This window comes from Phocoena sinus, chromosome 3, assembly GCF_008692025.1.
Source record: "Phocoena sinus isolate mPhoSin1 chromosome 3, mPhoSin1.pri, whole genome shotgun sequence".
NCBI classification, from domain to species: Eukaryota; Metazoa; Chordata; class Mammalia; order Artiodactyla; family Phocoenidae; genus Phocoena; species Phocoena sinus.
The window spans coordinates 143,707,747-143,727,748 of NC_045765.1; the positions used below are offsets into that span (position 1 = coordinate 143,707,747).

The window sequence follows — 20,002 nt, forward strand, 5'->3', positions numbered from 1 at the left end:
AATTAATTTTTACTCTACTGGTGTCATGACAGCCATGCACATTAACTTTTGTAGTGTATTTCCCAAATAGAGCCTTGACATTAAATGGTTACTCCACCACAGCCTAATGTTAACTTTTGTACACATGTACGTAATGCTCGCGATCTATATAAAAACATCTCTAATTGTATATCAGAGGATGTATGTCTAGATTTTCAATCTGTTAGCATAATTAAGTCCGTTCCTCACCATTTTCAGTCAGAAACTCAAACACAGCTGGTATTGTCTGACAGCTCGCACTTCACATCTTTGACTGGATACTCCTTAGAGGGTAAAAAAATAATCTCCTCTAAACCTGGTAGCTGCCTTGCCTGAAACTAATACCCCTAGTGTTTTTTTTGTTTTTTGTTTTTTGTCTTGGAACCACACTGACATGAGTTCATACTGATTCATCTTCTACGGTTTCTCTCAGGGACGCAAACCAAACCAAACCAAACCCCACTTCAGCTGAAGGTTTTAAATGATTTGGTGAATGGCGTTCCAACACAAAGAAATATCTTGTTTCTCTCATTCTAAGAACTTTTGATGATAGTCAAAAACCTTTTCAAATAAGAGACCACCCACCCGGTTCATGGACCTCTAGTGGAGAGAGAGCTCATTCATTTGACTTCTTTAAAACGTATAAGAAGTGACCTTATATTTTGATCTGCAGACTTCCTTAAGGAATGATTTTTGAACTGAAAAGAAAAAGTGTTTCAGGTTAAAAAAAAAAAAAGAACCTCTCCTTTTAAAAAAAAACCTTCCTTAAAGATGACTTATAATCTTGGTGTTTTAAAATCCTCTCTTTATAATGTCAGCCATGCTCCGTTCTTTCCTGGCGATCTTTAGTGTTCCATAGTAAGACCGTGAGCACCCTTGCTAAGTTGCTAGTCTTACGTTTTATTTTCTAAAAGTCTATGGTCAGTTGAGGAGTGGTGGGAGATATCCTTCCCAAAGTAGTCCCTTTAGTTTGTGAAGAGTAGGAAAGAAGGGAATACTTCCCCTGTTGGGAAGAACTAAGCAGAGTTTCGTGAACAATTCCACTCCTGGAAGGGCCTCCAGCCAGGTGACTTGTGTAACTGACATTTTGGACACAGGACCTGGTAAACCACACAGCCATTCTGCCCCCACTTAGAAATGTTCATTCCCAATAAATGTCTATTCTGAAAGTCTCACGCTCCATGGACTGATACTTGCTACAGGATGTTCTTTGGGGAAATGGAGGGCAGGCTCTTTTATGGTACAGGATGTTTGGGTGAGAATTGACCATAAAGGCATCTAAGGAACTCGCTCATTTTACAGATGGGAACTCTGAGGCCTAGAGATGAGACATAACATGCCCATGGCCACATGGAAATTTCACTTTCTGCACCTCCTCACAGCTGTGCTGGGTATGTATTTGTATTGTCCTGCTACTAATAAAAGAAGGACACAAATCATAAGAGAAAGGAAAAAAAAAAAAACCCTTGTAATGTCCAACCAATAACCCATTGCTGATCAAGTTGTTTTGTTTTGATATTAAAACTGAATTGTATTCTGAAGGATTTTTAAATTCTGAAAGTTGATTTAAAACCATGTTTTTAGCCTAATATTTGTTTTGACTCTTTAATTTGTAAGAACTATCACATTTACAGGATTGCGTGCCACATAAACTTGTAAGACCTGATCAAGACTATTTTTGATCTCAGTACCTTATTAGATAAGACTAACATGAAATGACTTAAAAATTTCAAACATGGGATGAAAACTATACATTTTGGCCACTGCAAAATCCCCCCTTGTTTTTGGATGACTATTTCCCAATCCTATCAGGGCAGGGAGGAAAAGGGAGGTAAAGGGCTGACTGGAGAGAATGAGTTGAAATGAGATGGAAACATTGTATAATGGTTTTCAAACACCTGGTGCTCAAGGAAGCATTTCTTTGTGTTAGTCTACATCTTGGTCTCGCTATCAATGGATTTCTCAATTTCGCTTTCCTGGGCAATCAGCTGATACGGTTTCTTCATTTCATTCTCTTCAATCACTGAGTTACCCATTTCGACGTCCCGATTCTTCAGTTCATGTCGTGACAAGTGTTCAACAATGCCAGCTCCCAGGGAGTCTCCCAGCACATTGGTGGTGGTACGAAGACGGTCCCTGGGGAAGGGAGGGGTGGAAGGAAAAGCGAGGCTCCTGTGAATATCACGGGATTTCAGCTCATGTTTTGAACCAGCTGGCTAAGTCACTGGGGGCATCTCTTAAAATTCTGCTTGGTGTAGCCACCCACTTCATCATTCCATAATAGACACATAACATTCAAAATCATAGTTACTAATATATATCCGTATAATTAATAACTTATATAACTTATAACTAAGGATATATATTAGTATTAATTTTTAGTTACTAATTAGAGTACCAACAGTAGGAATGACCCTCCCTTTTCTCCTTTTATTTAAAATTTTTCTTTGGTTCTCTTTCCTACCACTCACTTTCCTTTTACCAGAAGGTCTCAGAAGTGTGATCTGGAGACCCCTGGGGGTCACTGAGGCAAAAACAATTTTCATAATAATGCTAAGATGTTATTTGCCCTTTTCCCTCTCATTTTCTCATGAATGTCTGTCTAGTGGAATTTTTCGAACAAACAACACAACACCAAAGATAACACAACAGATTGAATGCAGAAGCAGCTAGTCTTGTATTAAGCTAGACATTAAGGAGATTTGCAAAAATGTAAAATGGTATCATTCTTTTCCCTAAATTTTTGGTTTGGAAAATGATATTTTTCCATAAAAGTGTTATATATGTTAACATGTAATGAATGGATTATTGTAGCCTTTAAATGAATTTAACATTTAAAAACTGCCTAAGTTTTTCTAACATGATAAATATTGATAGATATGACCCACACAGATAAAAGCTTTGGGGGTCGTCAATTTTTAAGTGTAAAGGGGCTGTGAGACTAAAAACTTTGAGAACCACAGCTTTATATTATAAAAGTCTTCACATGACTCAAGTAGTGGCTGTGGGCCAGACAGTGAGCTGAATGCTTTCCATGTATCAATGCATTTAATTCTCACAGCACCACCGGGAGGTAGACGGCATTATTGTCTTCATTCTGCAGAGAAGGAAAGTAGGGTGGCTGGGTAATCTGGCCGGGTGCCACACAGGGGCAGGACACAAACCCAGATCCAAGTGACCATGGAACTCATGCTCTCAATTAATTATCTTCCCCCCACTTATTGTGCCTTGAGAACACTGAACTTTTTGTGGTCATTAGATCTACCTCATGGAGTCTATGTAGACTCCAACACCTACTGTGTCCTTCTAGGCTGTCACCTTGGGCATCCTGGGGAGCAAGTGTAAATGGAAGGAAAAGAAAAGAGGCAGAGAATGTTAGCTGGAAGGGTGAGGGGAAAAGGGCAGAGGGGTGGGCCCTAGAGGTTAGGGTCTGAGGGTGCTTTTCTTGAAACTTTCCTCAGAACCAAAAATCAATTCCACTTAATGACGCCAGCTCTCTTCCCACTGTCTGCACAGCTGCCCCACTCGCTGTTGGGGTCAGATGGGAACATCTGCATTATATTACGCCATTGGAATGGGAAGCACAAGAAGAACGCCTGAGGCAGCCTGGGAGGCCCGCTCTTCGGTCCCAGCCGCCATGGGGATGTGTTGTGTAATGCAGAAATGGCTCTGCTGATTTATGTTGGCTTTGTAGACAATAGGTTTCCCAATCCCCAAATGGTTTTATAGAGTGAGAAGCGTAGCAGCCAGATGTGCCCCGAAGGCTGATAAGGGAGAGTGTGCATGGCGCCCGGGGCTTGGTGGCCAGATAATGGCAGGGATCAGGCAGGGAGGACAATTTAATTACAGGCCAAGCCTCCCCTCTTCACGGAGCCCTTTGGCAGGGGCGCCAGGCTGCCTGGTGCCCTAGGATGACAGAGGAGAGCCCCACGACAGCAAGCCGAATGCAGTCCGAGCGTACTCACAGGAACCAGTCCACTGCGATGATGAGCGTGATGTCGTCGGTGGGCAGGCCCACAGATGTCAGCACGATGACCATGGTGACCAGGCCCGCCTGAGGAATCCCAGCTGCCCCGATACTGGCAGCCGTGGCTGTGATACTGTTAGAGGAAGTCCCCAAACAGAAAACATTTGTTTAAATCTCCCCAGATAGAGAGCAGACCCTGTAAAACATGCACAGGGGCGATGTCTGACTTGCCAAGTTAACATAAGAGGCCGTGCTTTAGAAAACTGTAAGTGAGATGGTATAAAACCCATTGAGCTGATAATCGTATTAACTCATAGTTATCAAATGCCTATTACGCGTGCCTCCTGATTTGTTAAGCATGGATTACCTCATTTGTTTCTCACAACGACCCTTAGGAAGTTGGTCCTGTTCTTACAGCTGTTTCTAAATGAGGAAACTTGTGCCTATATACTTTTTCACGTACCTGGAAGTATTTTGCAAGGTCTAAAATACTGTACAGTTACAAAAACAGTTTGTTTCTAATAATTCCCCTATCCAAGCAGAGGGTTGTAAAGATACTGAACTTTACAGTATGGTTACTTTGGTCAGAAAAAAAAATCAAATTTGTTAATTCAAAAGCAAAATGATTTATGAACAAGGTTCTGTAGCACTAGCTATATATATATATATTTTTTTTCTTTTTTTTACTAGCAATATTTTTTACGGAGGCAGTGTGAACCTCATTTGTAAGGCACATAACCTGTCTGGGACTCAGTTTGTTAAATATCTATTTGATAGGCTTATGTGAGAATGTGAAAATCGTTTTTGAATAATAAAGTATTACCTAGATATAAAGTGGTATTCATAAAGTAATAAGTCTGTGGAAGAGACTTCATGGTTCCCCCGCATTGTTCCCCTTGTATAGTACTAGAATGTTTAGCTGGTGTATGGCCGCCCACAATGAAACTATATTTCCCAGCCTCCCTTGGAGCTTAAACTAAGTTCTGGCCAATAAGACATAGGTGAAAGTGATCAAGCAAATTGCAGGTTGTGTCATTCCTCCTCCTCCCACTGGCTAAAATTTGGAGGTGATGTTGAGCCATCCTGGACCACCTGGATATCACCCTGGACCACCAGGGTGATACCCCAGGGATGATAGAACCACAAGTTTTGGTCCCTTACACTGTAGAACACCTACCAGCCTGGAGGGCTTTGTGGAGCGGAACTGCTCCACATGAGAGAGAAGTACAGTTCTATCTTGCTGAAGTCACTATAATTGTTATTATTATTTTTAACTCTGACACACGCAACTGAAACTTTTTCATAACGCAGGGCTTTTCAACCAGTATGTCAAGGTATGCCCGAGAATAGGTTATAGTTAACTGAGATATTGAGCTCCCAGCCCCAGTTTAGCTAGACTGGGCCTGGGGCTCCCAGAACCTCCAGGTCCGTCACCTCTGGCCATGATCAGCCCCATCATTTTTATCCCAATGCATCCTACAACTATTATCATTTCCCAATAGTACAAAATATGTATACAGAGTCTGACATAAATTATTTCTAAATAAACATATATAGACATACACACACAAATGTGAGGGAACTGATAGAGATTTTAAAAGACTAAAGTGACATAAAAACCAAATACAAGCCGTAAACCTGGATTGGATCTTAGTCTATGGAAAAAGCTATACAAGATATTTTGAAACAACAGGGGAAATTTGAATATAGGCTGGATATTCCAGAAGTGTTTTTAAGAATCTTACTATTGTGGTTATGTAGGAAACTATCTTTATTCTTAGGTGATGCATGCTGAACTATGTACGATGAAGTGTCATGAAGGCGAGGGGAGGTGGGAAAGAAGCAAAAATGGCAAAACGTTAACAATTGTTGGTTCTAGGTAGAAGATGTGTGTTGTAATATTCTTTAAACTTTCCTATGTATAAGACAATTTATAATAAAAATGTTGTGAAAAAACTAATTTATTTTGATTTCCAAATTGAATTGTTAATAATAACACACACACACACACACACACACACACACACACTAAAGAGCAGGGTCTGATCTGGATTGTGAGATTTTGTCTTCATTATACTCATTGGTCTGTTGTGCACGAGGACTTTCATTAAGCAAAAAGAAGGGACGATATTCACATGTGCACATGGATATGCCTGGACTGTCGTCAGAAGGATACAAAAGAAACCAGCAAGCAACAGTGGTTGCCTCTGGAGAAGGAAACTAAGAGACTAGCGGAAGGTAGGAGAGGGAAAATTACCTTTCACTAGACAGTTCAAATAATAGTTAAAAAATAGGGCTTCCCTGGTGGCGCAGTGGTTGAGAGTCCGCCTGCCGATGCAGGGGACACGGGTTCATGCCCCGGTCCGGGAAGATCCCACATGCCGCGGAGCGGCTGGGCCCGTGAGCCATGGCTGCTGAGCCTGTGCGTCTGGAGCCTGTGCTCCGCAACGGGAGAGGCCAAAACAGTGAGAGGCCCGCGTACCGAAAAAAAAAAAAAAAAAAAAGAAAAAAGTTAAAAAATAGTCCACAAAAGGAAAATTCTCAACCTATTTGTCAGTGTGCTCTGTCATATATACTGCCTAAAAATTAACCCAAGAGAAAATGTTAATCCAGTTTTTGAAATGTATTTTTATTTTCTAATTTTCTCAATAAAAGCTAATGAATAATAAAAGCTAAAATTTCAATGCCTTTTATTGAAGTTTAACATTTTTTAAAAAGAGAAATATCCATACTATGTATTCTACAGATTTTAAAAAGAAAGAGCTGGATATGTTTATAGATGGTATACGGATGAGTAAATCTATCAAGTGGCAAGCAGTATGTATGGTATGATTCCATTAATTAAAAAAAAAAATGTGTGTATGTCTGTGCATTGGAAAAGGTCTTTGTACACCAAACAGTAACCCTGGTCACCTACAGAAAGATGAGGAGTCATGGTGGCAGACAAGTTTCACTTTTTACTTTATACATTTCTGTATTATTAGAAATTCATTATTAATAAATATGAACATCTGTAGTTTAAAAAAGTAAAAATCTCTAAATATCAAAAATAACACTGTTCCTATGAAGAGTCCCCTCTCCCAGTTTCTTCACTCAAGCCCTGATCACCGGCTCATCATTTAAAGTCGTTCTTAAGAAAAGGTCGTATAGAATGTTCCTTGTACCTGATTGTAATAATCTGTCCAAAGTTCAGGTCGAAGTTGTTAACTTGAGCAATGAAAATGGCAGCCAAAGCCTCATAGAGGGCAGTCCCATCCATGTTAATGGTGGCCCCTACTGGGAGCACGAATCTGGTGACACGTTTGTCCACGCCATTGTTCTCTTCCAGGCACTTGAAGGTGATGGGTAGGGTGGCAGAGCTGAGCACAGTAAAACAGGACATGTCAGCTGACCATCCTGACAGTTCAGACTGTGCCTGTCCATTTTGGTATTTTGGACAGAGAGTTCCTTCCTTTCCCATATCCTAAGTGAAAGGGAACTAAGTCAGCACTAGTATAGATAGGGGAACAGAGCTAGGGACAGTGGGTCCTCTCACGGGGTCATTTGGCAGCTCCCCTGCTTCTGGAGTCCTCTGTGAGGCATCACTTGCGATTACTCCCCATCCCCCAACAAGAGCCTGTGCCAACGCTCGGCCATCTCTCCCTTAGGCAAATGGCAACTGGACGAGGAAGATGAGAACGGGCAGGAAAGGATAGCTGATTTCCATTTTGTCCCCTGAATGGGTATATAGCCAGCTAGTCTTTGAATCCCAACTAGGTCTGACTAGCATTGGAGTCAAAAAGCCAATTCCTATGTCTGGACATTTAAAACCTGGAAAAACACACCCCCGCCCCTCAGTCTGAAGGTTCTGGTTCAAAGTAAAGTTTGAGGTACATTTTCTGATAGAAATAAGCCACGGATGTATGCGTACCTGGATGAGGTTCCCAGAGCCGTGACGAGCGCTTGCAGCAACCCACCGATGAAAACCCAGGGGTTTTTCCGTGTTACCAAGAAGTAGAGGAGGGGCAGGACAATGACTGCATGGATGAGTAAGCCCACGATGACTGTCACTGTGTACATGGCAAGCTGCCCGCCAATGACTCCCATGTCTTCCATCTCAACAATTTTCCCTGCAATCAGGAAGAGGATGCCCAGAGGGGCGTACCTATGTAGAAGCAACACATGCACAGTTGGAAGTCTGATTTCCAACAAGCTATTCCACAGAAATTACCAAGTGATAAGAAAAAGTCAGAGAGTTGACTTCCAAACTTTTCTGCGCAGAATACTATGAGGACTTGCAGAAACTGTGAACTTCTTTCTTTTCTTTTTTAAAATACAAATTTAAATATAACTAGCGCATAATTAGGCTTTCCTCTCACTCAGAATTTCTCTAGGTCACAATTCTTTTTTTCTCCTAAACCAGAAAAAAAGGCAGGTTCAGAGGTTTTGCTACTCACCTCTTTTTTTCCTAAATAACTGTCATTTCACCACACCTGGGTCACTTTGGGGGTCCTCAGATGCCACCATCCCCCCATCCTGCTGTCTCCTGCTCCCCTGCTAAGTACTCTGAACAGTCAGAATCCACCAAACCAATATCCGGACTTCTGGGAGCATTTCCCACGTCGGAGCCTGACTCCCAAGCTAAAACAAGTTGCACACGATGGCATTTCAGTGTTTTAGATTTGCAGACAGCTGTCTTAATCAAGGACAACTTTTATTAGTTTTTCCCATATTACACACTGCTTATAATATTACTTAGTATCAATCTTTTTTTATTTAAATAAATGTACTCTAAGAGGAAATTGTATGTTACAATGCAAATGAAAAACTAGCACCATTTGCCATAGGTAGAAGGCAATCATAAAAGAAATTCAGAGCTATCAAAGTTAATAACATGCATGTTTGTACTACCACAATCAGGTTATGGGTGTTCTAGTTAAGTAATTATTATCCACAGGCTGCTACTGCCTTTTGTGATCTTTCGCCTGTAGACTCGAAAGAGTGAACAACGGAGACATGAAATGTCTTGTACACATCGAATCAAGGCCCCGCTCTCTTTGTCCGACGTGTGCTGTAAACTACAACCCAACTCACATTACCCGAAACAGAGAAGCTGATCACCCGTCAGGAGAAGGGTCTGCTGGGAACTGTGGAGGACTTATTTCATATTGAAAAATACAATGGTTCTTTTAAAAGTCCTTTAAAATCACAGGCCAGGAAATTATAAGAGTACCTGTTTTCAGAAATGTAATAACTCAATGTTGAATGTGCAGGCAAACGTACAGCTAGAAAAGCTACATGTGAGGTTCATTCAGCAGCCTTGAATAGGCTTCTTTCATAAAAGAGGTGAAAGGTGGAGGCATTTTAATAATATGAAGATAAATGTCCACTTTCAGCTCTGCCAAGGTTTCCAAGGAGGGCCCCCAGCATTTCAATGGGGACTCTTGGGGAGACGACATTCTGATCATCTTTGTGCCCCCAAGTTCATATCCTTCTTGAACAAACTCCTGAAAAATGGATTTCTCTGGGCTTTGGGGGCAATAAAGACAAAGGATATTTTTAATCATGATGGCGAGGGCTTTTCTTAGAAATGGATGTTTTCCTGCCTCAGGTGCCAAGAGGGAGTCTGGATTTAAAACAAAGGAAAAAGGGAAAGCAACCCTCACAGGAGGCTTAAACCTATCACAGGGTTCTCTCCCTGCTGGGGAGAGTTTACTTTCCAAGGTCAATGTTCCTCTGTGGATTTAGTCTTTTCCTTTGTCTCCTGCTCTCAACTTTCTTTGAAGGAAGTTGTGTTATAAATTGTGGCTTGGCCTTCCATAATACTTCCCATGAGTCCTTCAGGCTTGACGCAGAATGGCCATTTACACTTCTTTCTTAGGACTGAAATGGAGGAGAGCAGAGCTCGGTTTTTCTGATGGTCTAGGGGCTTTTCCCTCTCCTGGGAATGCTCTTCTCTCAGTACTTTGTATGGCTAGCTGATCACCCACCTCCTCAGAGGCCTTTCTGTCCCATCCAAGGCAAATTTTAAGCCTCTGCCCCAGTCACTTTTTATCACCTCACATCATATTACGTGAAAGAAAACCTCATGTTTTATTTTATTATTATTTTTTTCCATAGCACTTGTGACTAAAGCACATGGATGATTTGTTTGTTTGTTTAAGAATGTAAGATCCACACGAGGTCCTACTGTATAGCACAGGGAACTATATTCGATATCTTGTCATAAACTGTAATGGAAAAGATTTTTAAAAAAGAGAATGTAAGATCCAGGACATCCTTGTCTGTCTTCTTCATTGCTATATCCAGGGTACCTGGCATTAAATGCTTCGTAGACAGGAGACAATCAATAAATAGGAGACAATCAATAGGAGAATGAATAACTAATTAGTTATCAAATGGAGGGATGAGGAATGGTACCCCATCAGTGCTGGAGTAAGGGAGTTGACACCTTTCAAAAACAAAGAAGCAAACTTATGCAGACAGGCTTGCAGATATGTTCAAGGCCACTACCAGCCCAGAAAGTTACTGATTTTCTTGTGCTTACCCGAATGAGATCATTGCAATTGGCCATCCTGCCTGGTGGCATCTTCCTCAGTACAGAACACAAGTTGATGGCAATAAGCATCTTCTAGATAGCATACATAGCAAATGGAAATACATACCACATTATCACCGCTACCAATCTCATGATGGCTTCGTTAAGAGAATCAAAGAACTCTCTCAGGGCCTGGCCCTGCTCCTTCATGTTTCCAATCACAAATCCGAAGCACATGGAGAAGACAACTAGTCCCAGGGCATTGACCCCATTCACAGACCCTGGCACTGGGACTAACTCCTCTGTGATCCTCGTCAGAGTCTCCATGGCCTCTGACACATTATTTATCACGGCACCCACAAGTGTTTCATTGGACTGGATGGGCACTTTAAAGCTTCTCTTCTCATAGTTGGTTTTAAACTTAAAAAGAAAAGGCACAACAGGGATTAAAGGTAATTTTTGCTTTCTTCTTTTGTACTTTTTGCTCGGATTTTCTATAATGATATACATTACCCCAAATTCAGAGAAAAGCATTACACAAAGTATCTATCTACCCTGTCTATCTATCTATTTATCTTCTATCTATTTACTTATCCTCTATCTAATCTGTGACAAACCTCTACTACTTCCTCAGCACAGACACACACACACACACACACTCAAATACACAACAAACCATAACAGGAAAGAGGTTGAAGATGGAGTAAACAGATACAAGTGCTTCTGCTTTTTTCTGAAACCCTAATAAAATGACTATAAATTCAAATATTCACAATAATCCCTTTACCCTCTACGGGTTCACGTGAGGGGATCATGGACAAATCACCTAACATCCCCTTGCTCATATTCCACAGCTGTGAAACAGCGCTAACTGTGCTGGTTCCACCTCACAGTGTTGTCGTAATGATCAAATTAAACAGAATATATGAGAACATCTGGTAAACTTTAAAGCACTATACTAATGTTGGCTAGTGGCGCTCAATAACAAAGCCCTTCAGGGACTGGACTTAGTTGGAGACTTCGGTGAATATTAAACAATTTAACAACCCCAAAACAACATTCTTCAAAGTATTCCTGATAGTATTAGTTCTTAAGAATAGTTGTGTGAATAATAGTTGAGGATGACAACCCAGTTCTCAAGTCTATAGAAGAGTCTCCTCTTATTCAAGAGATGGTCTTTTCCCTACAGCTTCTGCATAGAGGCCCCAGACAGAAAAGGCTGAGTGTATTACTGTGGCTATTTGAAACAATTACGCCCATCTCTCTATGATTTTTAACGAGAGCAGAATTTCTGGCCTTCACATTGACGGGGGTAAAGCACCAGAGAGAGTAATAATCTATGGATGTTGACTGGATCTAGAGTCTAGGTGAAGAAAGCACAGCTGTACACGAAGGGCTGGGCCATTTCTCTACCAAGAGTAAATGGAAGACATTTTTGTCCAGTGGGAAGGCACTATTCCCAAACAAGGACATGGCCAGCTGTCAATACTGTAGACATATTCCCTAAACAATCAGTGGCACTGCTCGTAATTTTAACAAAGAAACGGACACCTTTTTGTCAGTCAGCTCTCAAATCTCTATTCTACTGGGGTGCTTATGCATTTTATGGATTGTCTAGGGTGAATTTTCAATCCCAATTAGCCTTTCCTACACCTCCAACTCTTTCCCCTTAGACACAGTTTGCAGCCTACACAGAAATTGCAACCTCATTTGCATTCTGATCTAAGACAAATAGATCCGGGATGATACATTTGCTTCCCTTTCAGAATCCTGTAAATGCAGTCCCAAACCAAATCTTCATGAGTCAGCACTTTTCCCAGCGTTGCTAGAAATCAGCATTTTTGATGTCACCTAGTGCCAGCTGACTAACTGGAATAGTCAGCTCCGTGGTGCTGGGGTTGGCTGGTTGGGTTGAAAGGGGTTTATTATTTATGATGATAGTTGTTTTGAATAAAGAGAGTTAGATTTTGCCCTTGCAGGCTTTTTTGTTTTTTTTAAATAAAGAAGGAATTTTGCAGTGCGCACATGCATTGCCTATTAAAAATGGTCAATACAAACTTTAAAAAGGGAAAAAAGCAAAGAGCGTAAAACCTGGTCCTCCGTGAGTTTGGAGTTTGATTTTGTTTGTTTTACAGATCCCAAGCACAAGGGTTAGGGAATTACAACAAGGGTGAAGTGACACCATCTGGAGAAATGTTTGGGAGCTATTATTTAACAACTAGAATGTCTAGTTGTTTCCCTTTTAATATCTTGGGCAACAAAGCTTTTTTGTTCAGGTGATGTTAGAATGAACTTTACTAATTTTATCCCCTAATAGTAAAATGTATTTGTGTCTTCAACACAGAGAGCCAAGGGTTGCTTGGATTTGGGGCTAAAGGGAACTGGATTTCACTATGGCCTCCTGCTAGGTTTCTCATCAGCCTGGATACCCCTTCCCAGGAAGCAGAACAGAATGTAGAAGCAAAAAGAGGATGGAATTTGAAATCAACACAATGAATTTGAATTCAGGTCTGCTATTTACTACTTGGGAAGTCTCACACCTACTACATAACCTCTCTGAATTATCATAGATAAGTTGTCTCATCAGTGAAATGAAGACAATGATACCCCTCATATTATGTGAAGAGTAAACATAACATTAGTGCTTGGAAAAGAGGGGACATTCAATACATGATGGTGGCAGTGCTTTCTGATGTGGCTCCTCCTTTAGAATCTCTAAGGCCCTTAGTAGACTTTTAAAAAAACAACCCATTGATTTTTAAAATCAAACCCAGAAACTTGAATAATCTCCCTAATCTTTAAAGCAAGCTGTAAATATATCTTATACTGGAGTTTGCTTGCTTGGTGAGCTTTTGTTTATGGGCTATGGGGGAGAGGAGAGAGAGTCTCCTGATTGGCCTTCTTAATAATTAACAGAGACTTAATGAGTCATTTGTATGCAAGACATACAGTGTCTGGCGACTAATAAAGCCTTCAGTACAGGGAAGACCACCCCCACTCCTTTCCCAATTCCCCAGAAAACTCTAGTGCTTTCCATCCACTTGGCAAGAGAAGTGTTTCTTACTACAGAGAAATGGGAAAAAATTAAATTAAATTAAAAAGAGAACTCTACTCTGTTTGGTACACCAAAGAGGAATTTTAAAGGTGAATTAGTAGCTGTGTTTACCTGTTTAAAGCAAGCTTCCACCAGATTTGGAGGGAACATATTCCTGTAAAGAAAATAATGGTCACTTGAAAAATTCCCAAATAATAAATTAGCTCCTTAAATACTTTTTCATTGTGTCTAAGGTAAAGATTGCACTGAAATAAGCAGCAAATGGAAAAAGAGAAAGATTTTGGTGGATCTTATGAAATGGGACATAGGTCATCCCTCAGTGTGGCCCATGTAGTTCAAGGAAGTTCCAAATTCAACTCATCTGTCCTTTTGTCAGACAATGGGATTTTTTATTCCAACATCAAACCCTGCTCCTAGGAAAAACCCAAGCGAGAATGGAAATGCCTTTTATCATAAGCATTCTGGTTAACTGAGGTATTATTCAATAATGGCCATTTTGGTATCATGCCATGTGTTTAAGGACCAAGTGCTCCGTATCAAATCTCATGGTTAGACTGTTCTCCACAGAGTCCTCCCAAAGGCCCTCTGGGGGATGAGATATTGACTCTGAATTGCTAGAGCTTCTGAGGCTCTTTGGTGACCAACAGGGAGAGGGCCCACAAAATTTGAACTTGAGGCCCATGTGGCAGGGTTTGTTACTGCCTCAGAGCAGTGTTTGTGTTCATGGTGGGGAAGAAGTAAGAGGCAACACTCTCGCTGGGGAATCTCTAGCCAGCTGTATGACCTTGGCTAATTCATGGCACCCAGGTAGGTCTCAGCTGACTCACCTGTTAAAGAGGAGATTGGATTAAACTATCACTAGGGCTCCAAGACTAAAGACTGCGGGAGAAGGAGACATGACCCAGGCAGCTGGAGAGTCTGAGATTCCAGCAGGTGTGTGTCATCAGATTTTAAGGTTATAAACTCTGGTTTCTTCCTACTGCCTAGACCAGGGGTCCCCAGCCGCTGGACTGTGGAGCAGGTGGTGAGCAGTGGGCCAGCCAGCAAAGCTTCACCTGCCGCTCGGCATCGCTCGCATTACCGCCTGACCATCCCCACTCCCCAGCCCCCATCCATGGAAAAATTGTCTTCCACGAAACTGGTCCCTGGTGCCAAAAAGTTGGGGATCTCTGGCATAGACCATCCTGTTTCTTTGTCCTTCCCATCTATGCTCTATGGGTCTGTTTCTACAAATCCTGAGAGAAAAGTGAGTTTAGGAGATTCCAAGATAAATGCTCGAACCAGGCGTCTGGGTGGGGACAGGTTAGTCTTGCACTTGTCACTGGGGCAAGGAGAGGCAGAAACACACCAGACAGAGAATGAGAAGATCCCAATTCTTTAAATAAGGAGTAGAAATTATACAGAGAGAAAATATAATAAAATACCCCTAATCCAAACTCCCTGAGGGTAAAGTTCCTGAAAAAAAAATGGTGAAAAGCCTTAATTAATCGTACGAATTAAATAAAGTCATTATCATTGGGTGCCAGCTTGGTATGAAATAATACAGAGTGGCTTGTTACCTTCGGATAATTGCGATTAACTCCCTGAAAAGCGCTTTCAGGGAGGTACCATGGGGCTGCCTTGTGCTTACATACAGATGATACAAAGTCACTCATGGTCAGAATTGATAGGTGCTGCTGAAGAGACCCTTTGTTGCCCAAATCACTCTTAAATCTACCAGCCACAGACCCATTCCTTGAGATGGCACGTGAACTCAAGTCCCTAGGGGGAGGTTCTCTCAGATAGTCGGTGGGGAATCCTTTAGAGTAGGCATCTAGGATTGGTAAGCCAGTCTGCAAGTACATTGTAGAGAAGGGAGGAAAGGGCTAGGTTTGGGGAGGACAGCCTGGGTGGGCTACTTGCTGGAGGAATGCTAAGCAGGTGGGGCACTGAGAGGTCCGTGCTGGGATATCTTCCATTTGCCTTTCTCCATCCACTCTCCATCCTGCTCTGTGCCTGGGGGGCTGACCCCTCACCTTCTGGCTTCCTGTTGGGTTTGTCCAGTGTGAGGCGCTGACAGATCACAGGGCAGTGGGAGGAGAGAAGTGGACGTATATATTCTTCCGGCTCTCTCTCTGGCAGGTTGGGCAACAGCTTCCTCCCTCCAAATTAGAGCTGTAGCCCCTATCCTGAGGGCCCTTTGCCTCAGGACACAGCCCGTCCTGACTTCCAGTAATGGCTCCCTTCCTTTCCTCAGAGCCACAGGTGGTAACAAAACAGCTTCCTATTGCTGTTAGTCCTCTAGTGTCTCACCATCACTTGTAGGTTCCCTTTACCCTGCCCACACCTTTGCAAACCCTGTTCAGTGATCCTTCTGGCCTTGCAATATGCTTCCTACGAGCAACTGACCGATGCAAAGGCAAGTGTGGAGAGAGAGCAGGCAGGGAGGTGCCAGGCTCAAACTTGGGCTTACTTCTCAGTTCTGTGTCCAACATATTCTATCCTCAAGTCTGTTTCAAGTATTAGATAAGCTAATTTGTAATCAGTGTATGGTTTGTGTATAAAACAATGCTAAAGAAGCCATCCTTTAGTCTTTCATTATTGATCTGCCAAATCCTTTCTTCATAAATAGTACAAAAGGAAAACCTTGGGACAGGTATGATCAGATGATCTCTAAAGTCCCTTTTGGAAATAAATTGTGGTGTACAATGGATGATGATACAGATCACAAGTTCCAAATTAGAAGAGTCCAATGAACAGGCTATACTTGAAAAAAAAGTAGCCTTAAAGAGGAAGACTTGAGAAAAGTAGGTCAAGAATTGTTGAAAGGCATTATGTTAAGTGAGATAAATCAGACAGAGAGAGACAAATACTATATGATTATCACTTATATGTGGAATCTAAAAATTACAACCAATTAGTGATTATAACAAAAAAAGAAGCAGACTCACAGATACAGAGAACAAACTAGTGGTTACCAGTGGGGAGAGGGAAGGAGGGGCCAATATAGGGGTAGGGGAGTAAGAGGTACAAACTATTAGGTATAAAATAAGCCACAAGGATATATTGTATAATGCAGGGAAGAAAGCCAATATTTTATATAACTATAAATGGAAGATAACCTGTAAAAGCTGTGAATCACTATATTGTACACCCGTAACATATGTAATTGTACAGCAATATACTTCAGTAAAAAAGTCACGCACACAAAAGAACTAGTAATATTGCAAGGTGAGCTGCACAGTTGAGAGGATGTCTGAGTGCTCAGATTCCGAATCCTAAAAGCAGGGCTCTTAAATCCTTATCTTCTCCTTGCTCTTCTCACCTCTTTCACATGAGATCAGAAAACGGACGCTTACTTCAATTTCTGTTAGAAAGAGGTAAAGATGTGACCTTCATTTCAAGCCCAGCGGGACTGGTTCAGTCAGATATCTCTTCTAGGGTTTGATCAGCTCCCCAATAAGAGGGGTTGGGTGGTCAAAATATACCCAAAAGGATGGGCTTGCAAGGACGTACCTGATCAAGTCCAGGAAGGCGTCTGCAGCTGTCACTTGTACAATTTTGCCTTCTCTGTGCATGTTTTCCTTTGTGCCCTTCCCAGGATGGATGATGATGACAATGATTATGCCAATCACCACGGCAATGATGGTCGTAGTCATGTAATAGACTACAGCTCGCATCCCCATCTTCCCTGACGCCTTACTATCTAGGGCCGCCATTCCTGGGGAAGGCAAACAGAAGGAGATTTTCAGCAAATCAGTTCAGGGAATTTTCCAGTGGAAGGTCACGGGAAGAGCATTTCCTTCACCACTCCCCTACCCTCTCCCACCCAGCAATGGGATTTTATACATGTTATGAGAACTTGGCACCAAATTTAATCAGGCCGTCAGCAAAAGGTGAAGGGAAAAAGCCATGGAATGGCTAGGCATCAGCTGTGTCAGCAAACACGTGATCACCTATTTTCTGCCCCAAGAATTGATAGCATGTGGCTCTCTGATGGTTTGAAGGGGCAATCAAATTCTTTCCTAGGTTGCTACTAGTTGGGGAAGCTGTGTTAATTAGTGAGGTGTGTGTGTGTGTGTGTGTGTGTGTGTGTGTGTGTGTGTGTGTGAAGAGATACCTTAAAAGATTTCTGGCAGAATAATCTAAGCATATCTCAAGTTCTGAGCATTGGGCAGACTCACACAGATTAACTGCCATTAAGTTCTTTTATAAGAATTATTATTTTATGTATGTACTTGGGAGTCTTCTTTTTGGATATATTTATGTAAAATTTCAGCTATTATTCTAATCACCTACTGATTTATCTTCAATTTACATTTAAAGTAGGCCAAAGTTCTCGAATATCTTCTCTGTTGTTTCATTTTATCTCATCTCATCACAATTTTTAAAAAAGAATCACGTGGGTGGGGTTCTTCTCATTTTTGTACTCTGTCTTCCTCCACCTTGTCCCGTAGGCCTGGAGCATCTTATCTCATGTGAAACATTCTTTCCCTCATTTTTAGTACATCTTCAAAATCTACCTCAGGCAAGGCATTATCCCCTGTGAGAGAGGAGGTATGACTTTGAAGGTTTCCCTAACTGCTCTAGCCAATGGAACACATCTCCATACCTCTTGGGATGGAAAAAAATTGGAAATGACCCAAAACTCTCAAGAGCTTAAGTCATCTTAATAATAATATGGGCTCTTCTGTTTCATTAACCATTTCCTCACTTCTCTTCCTTCTTCCTCCTCCCCAAATCCGCTAAAACACTAAAATCCAATTATAGCATCATCCAATTATAATCAAACTATTTTCCTTACTATTTAAAATCATGATTCTATAAATGTATTAAAAGTTTATACTGTATTTCAATGATCAGTATCAGATTCTAATAGTGGTTCAACATGTAGGTAGTGACCCTGTTCATACCAATGTATTGATATTTAGAGTAAGGTAAAGTATTGAAAAAAATAGTGTCCATGATTGCCAGATACCTCGCTGGGTTTGCCCCCAAATCTTGATACAATGGTAATGAGCTCTATGGGAACTGAAGCCATGACCTTCAACTTATAATTTCATGTGTATTGAATCATATCATTCATAATTTTCATAATAAGCACTTAGTACCTGCTACGTTCTTATTTTTAACAATTTATAAGGCAGATTAAAAAACAAATAAGTAACTTTCTAAGGTCTTAGTTAACAACAAGTAAAGTGAAGGGGGAACTTGAACCCAGATCTTGTGTAATTGAATTTAACGTGCTTTCTCCCCCTGAGAAAACCAACTACAGTTCCCACAAACAAGGAGGCCAAATTTGACTTTAACGCATGAACTTAGCTTCTTTTATCCTTGCCCTGGGTTTCTTGAAACCCAGGATTAATACCCACTTATGGGGGAGGCGCCACTTCAACACTTCACCATCATTAAAAATGGGCTAATCTGTTCTCAGTCCAAGTGGTCCCATCCCCCCAGGTTCATTCTCAGGTCTCCATCATATCTCAAAACATCTTGGCTTTCCTGTGCTTGAAATCATTTCTCCCAGAAGGGGCCCACTCTCTTTCCCACCATTGCCTGAGCTTGTCACCACTGAAGCCTGCAATTCTTCGGTGGGCGAGTGGTGTGGGCACAAAAGGCCGGATATCTCTGCTAGGGGTACCAGGCGGCAGTATTTTCTTCCTCCGAGATGCTTTCTTTCCCTCTCGCCTTCTATTCTGTGGTGCTGTTCCGTTCTCTCGCCAACTCTTCTCTGCCGCTCCTGCCCACTATTCCCGACCTATAGCTATTCAGAGAGAGCGCTAAGTGGTCAAGGCAGAGCACTGGAAACCAACGTGGCAGACAAAGGAGGAGGCTTAAATCTCCCTCCCTCCCACCATGGGGGAGGGATGGGGAAAATTATACCAGAATCCACAGCTACAGGGCCATTGGCTCCAGGAAACAAAGTTTATAGGTGTTTTTTTTAAAGAAATAAAGTTTAAAAAAAATGAAAACCGATAAGAAAGTATTTTTTCCATATGCTCTAATTCTGAAATAGATGAAGACAAACATTGAGGCATTTTTTAGCAATGAGCCCAGGAGAATCAACAGTCAAATGAGAGGTCTCACCAACCTCTGCATATTGACCTTGTTCCTCTGAAAGAGAATAAAGCAGCAGCTCCGATCGTTTCAGCGGAAGAGGGAATGTGTGGGAGTATCTTCATTAACCGATTCTCCACGTAGGTCCTTCCCCTAAAAGGGGTCTGGTGTCCCACAGCGGGGCTACCTGCCCACTTCTGCTCAGGGTACCCCAGCATCCCCTCTCTTCCTTCCAATTCTAACCACTCCCCTTTTCTCTGAGGCAGGCTTGTAAAACTAAAGGGACCACTAGAAGCAAAGCCACACACTGTCATCAGGGCAACAGCAGGATGGATGTGGACAATCTGTCACAACACTGGGCCTAAAAGAGAATAGCCTTGATGCTGGTGGAGTCAAGAAAATGGAGGAA

The 20,002-nt window shown here is 41.7% G+C and overlaps 1 protein-coding gene across 1 annotated transcript in view; it reads right to left on the minus strand.

The window, feature by feature from the left end:
• Window positions 1-394: 394 nt before the first annotated feature.
• The window catches only part of SLC1A3 (solute carrier family 1 member 3), a 74,056-nt gene continuing 54,448 nt past the window's right edge, over window positions 395-20,002 (minus strand). The window contains exons 4-10 of the mRNA XM_032629000.1: window positions 17,053-17,257; window positions 13,669-13,711; window positions 10,630-10,922; window positions 7,896-8,129; window positions 7,150-7,344; window positions 3,984-4,118; window positions 395-2,154 (exon numbers count right to left, since the gene is read on the minus strand). Of these exons, the coding sequence (XP_032484891.1) occupies window positions 1,950-2,154; window positions 3,984-4,118; window positions 7,150-7,344; window positions 7,896-8,129; window positions 10,630-10,922; window positions 13,669-13,711; window positions 17,053-17,257 (1,310 nt within the window). The 3' untranslated portion in view covers window positions 395-1,949. The remainder of the gene's footprint in view (window positions 2,155-3,983; window positions 4,119-7,149; window positions 7,345-7,895; window positions 8,130-10,629; window positions 10,923-13,668; window positions 13,712-17,052; window positions 17,258-20,002) is intronic.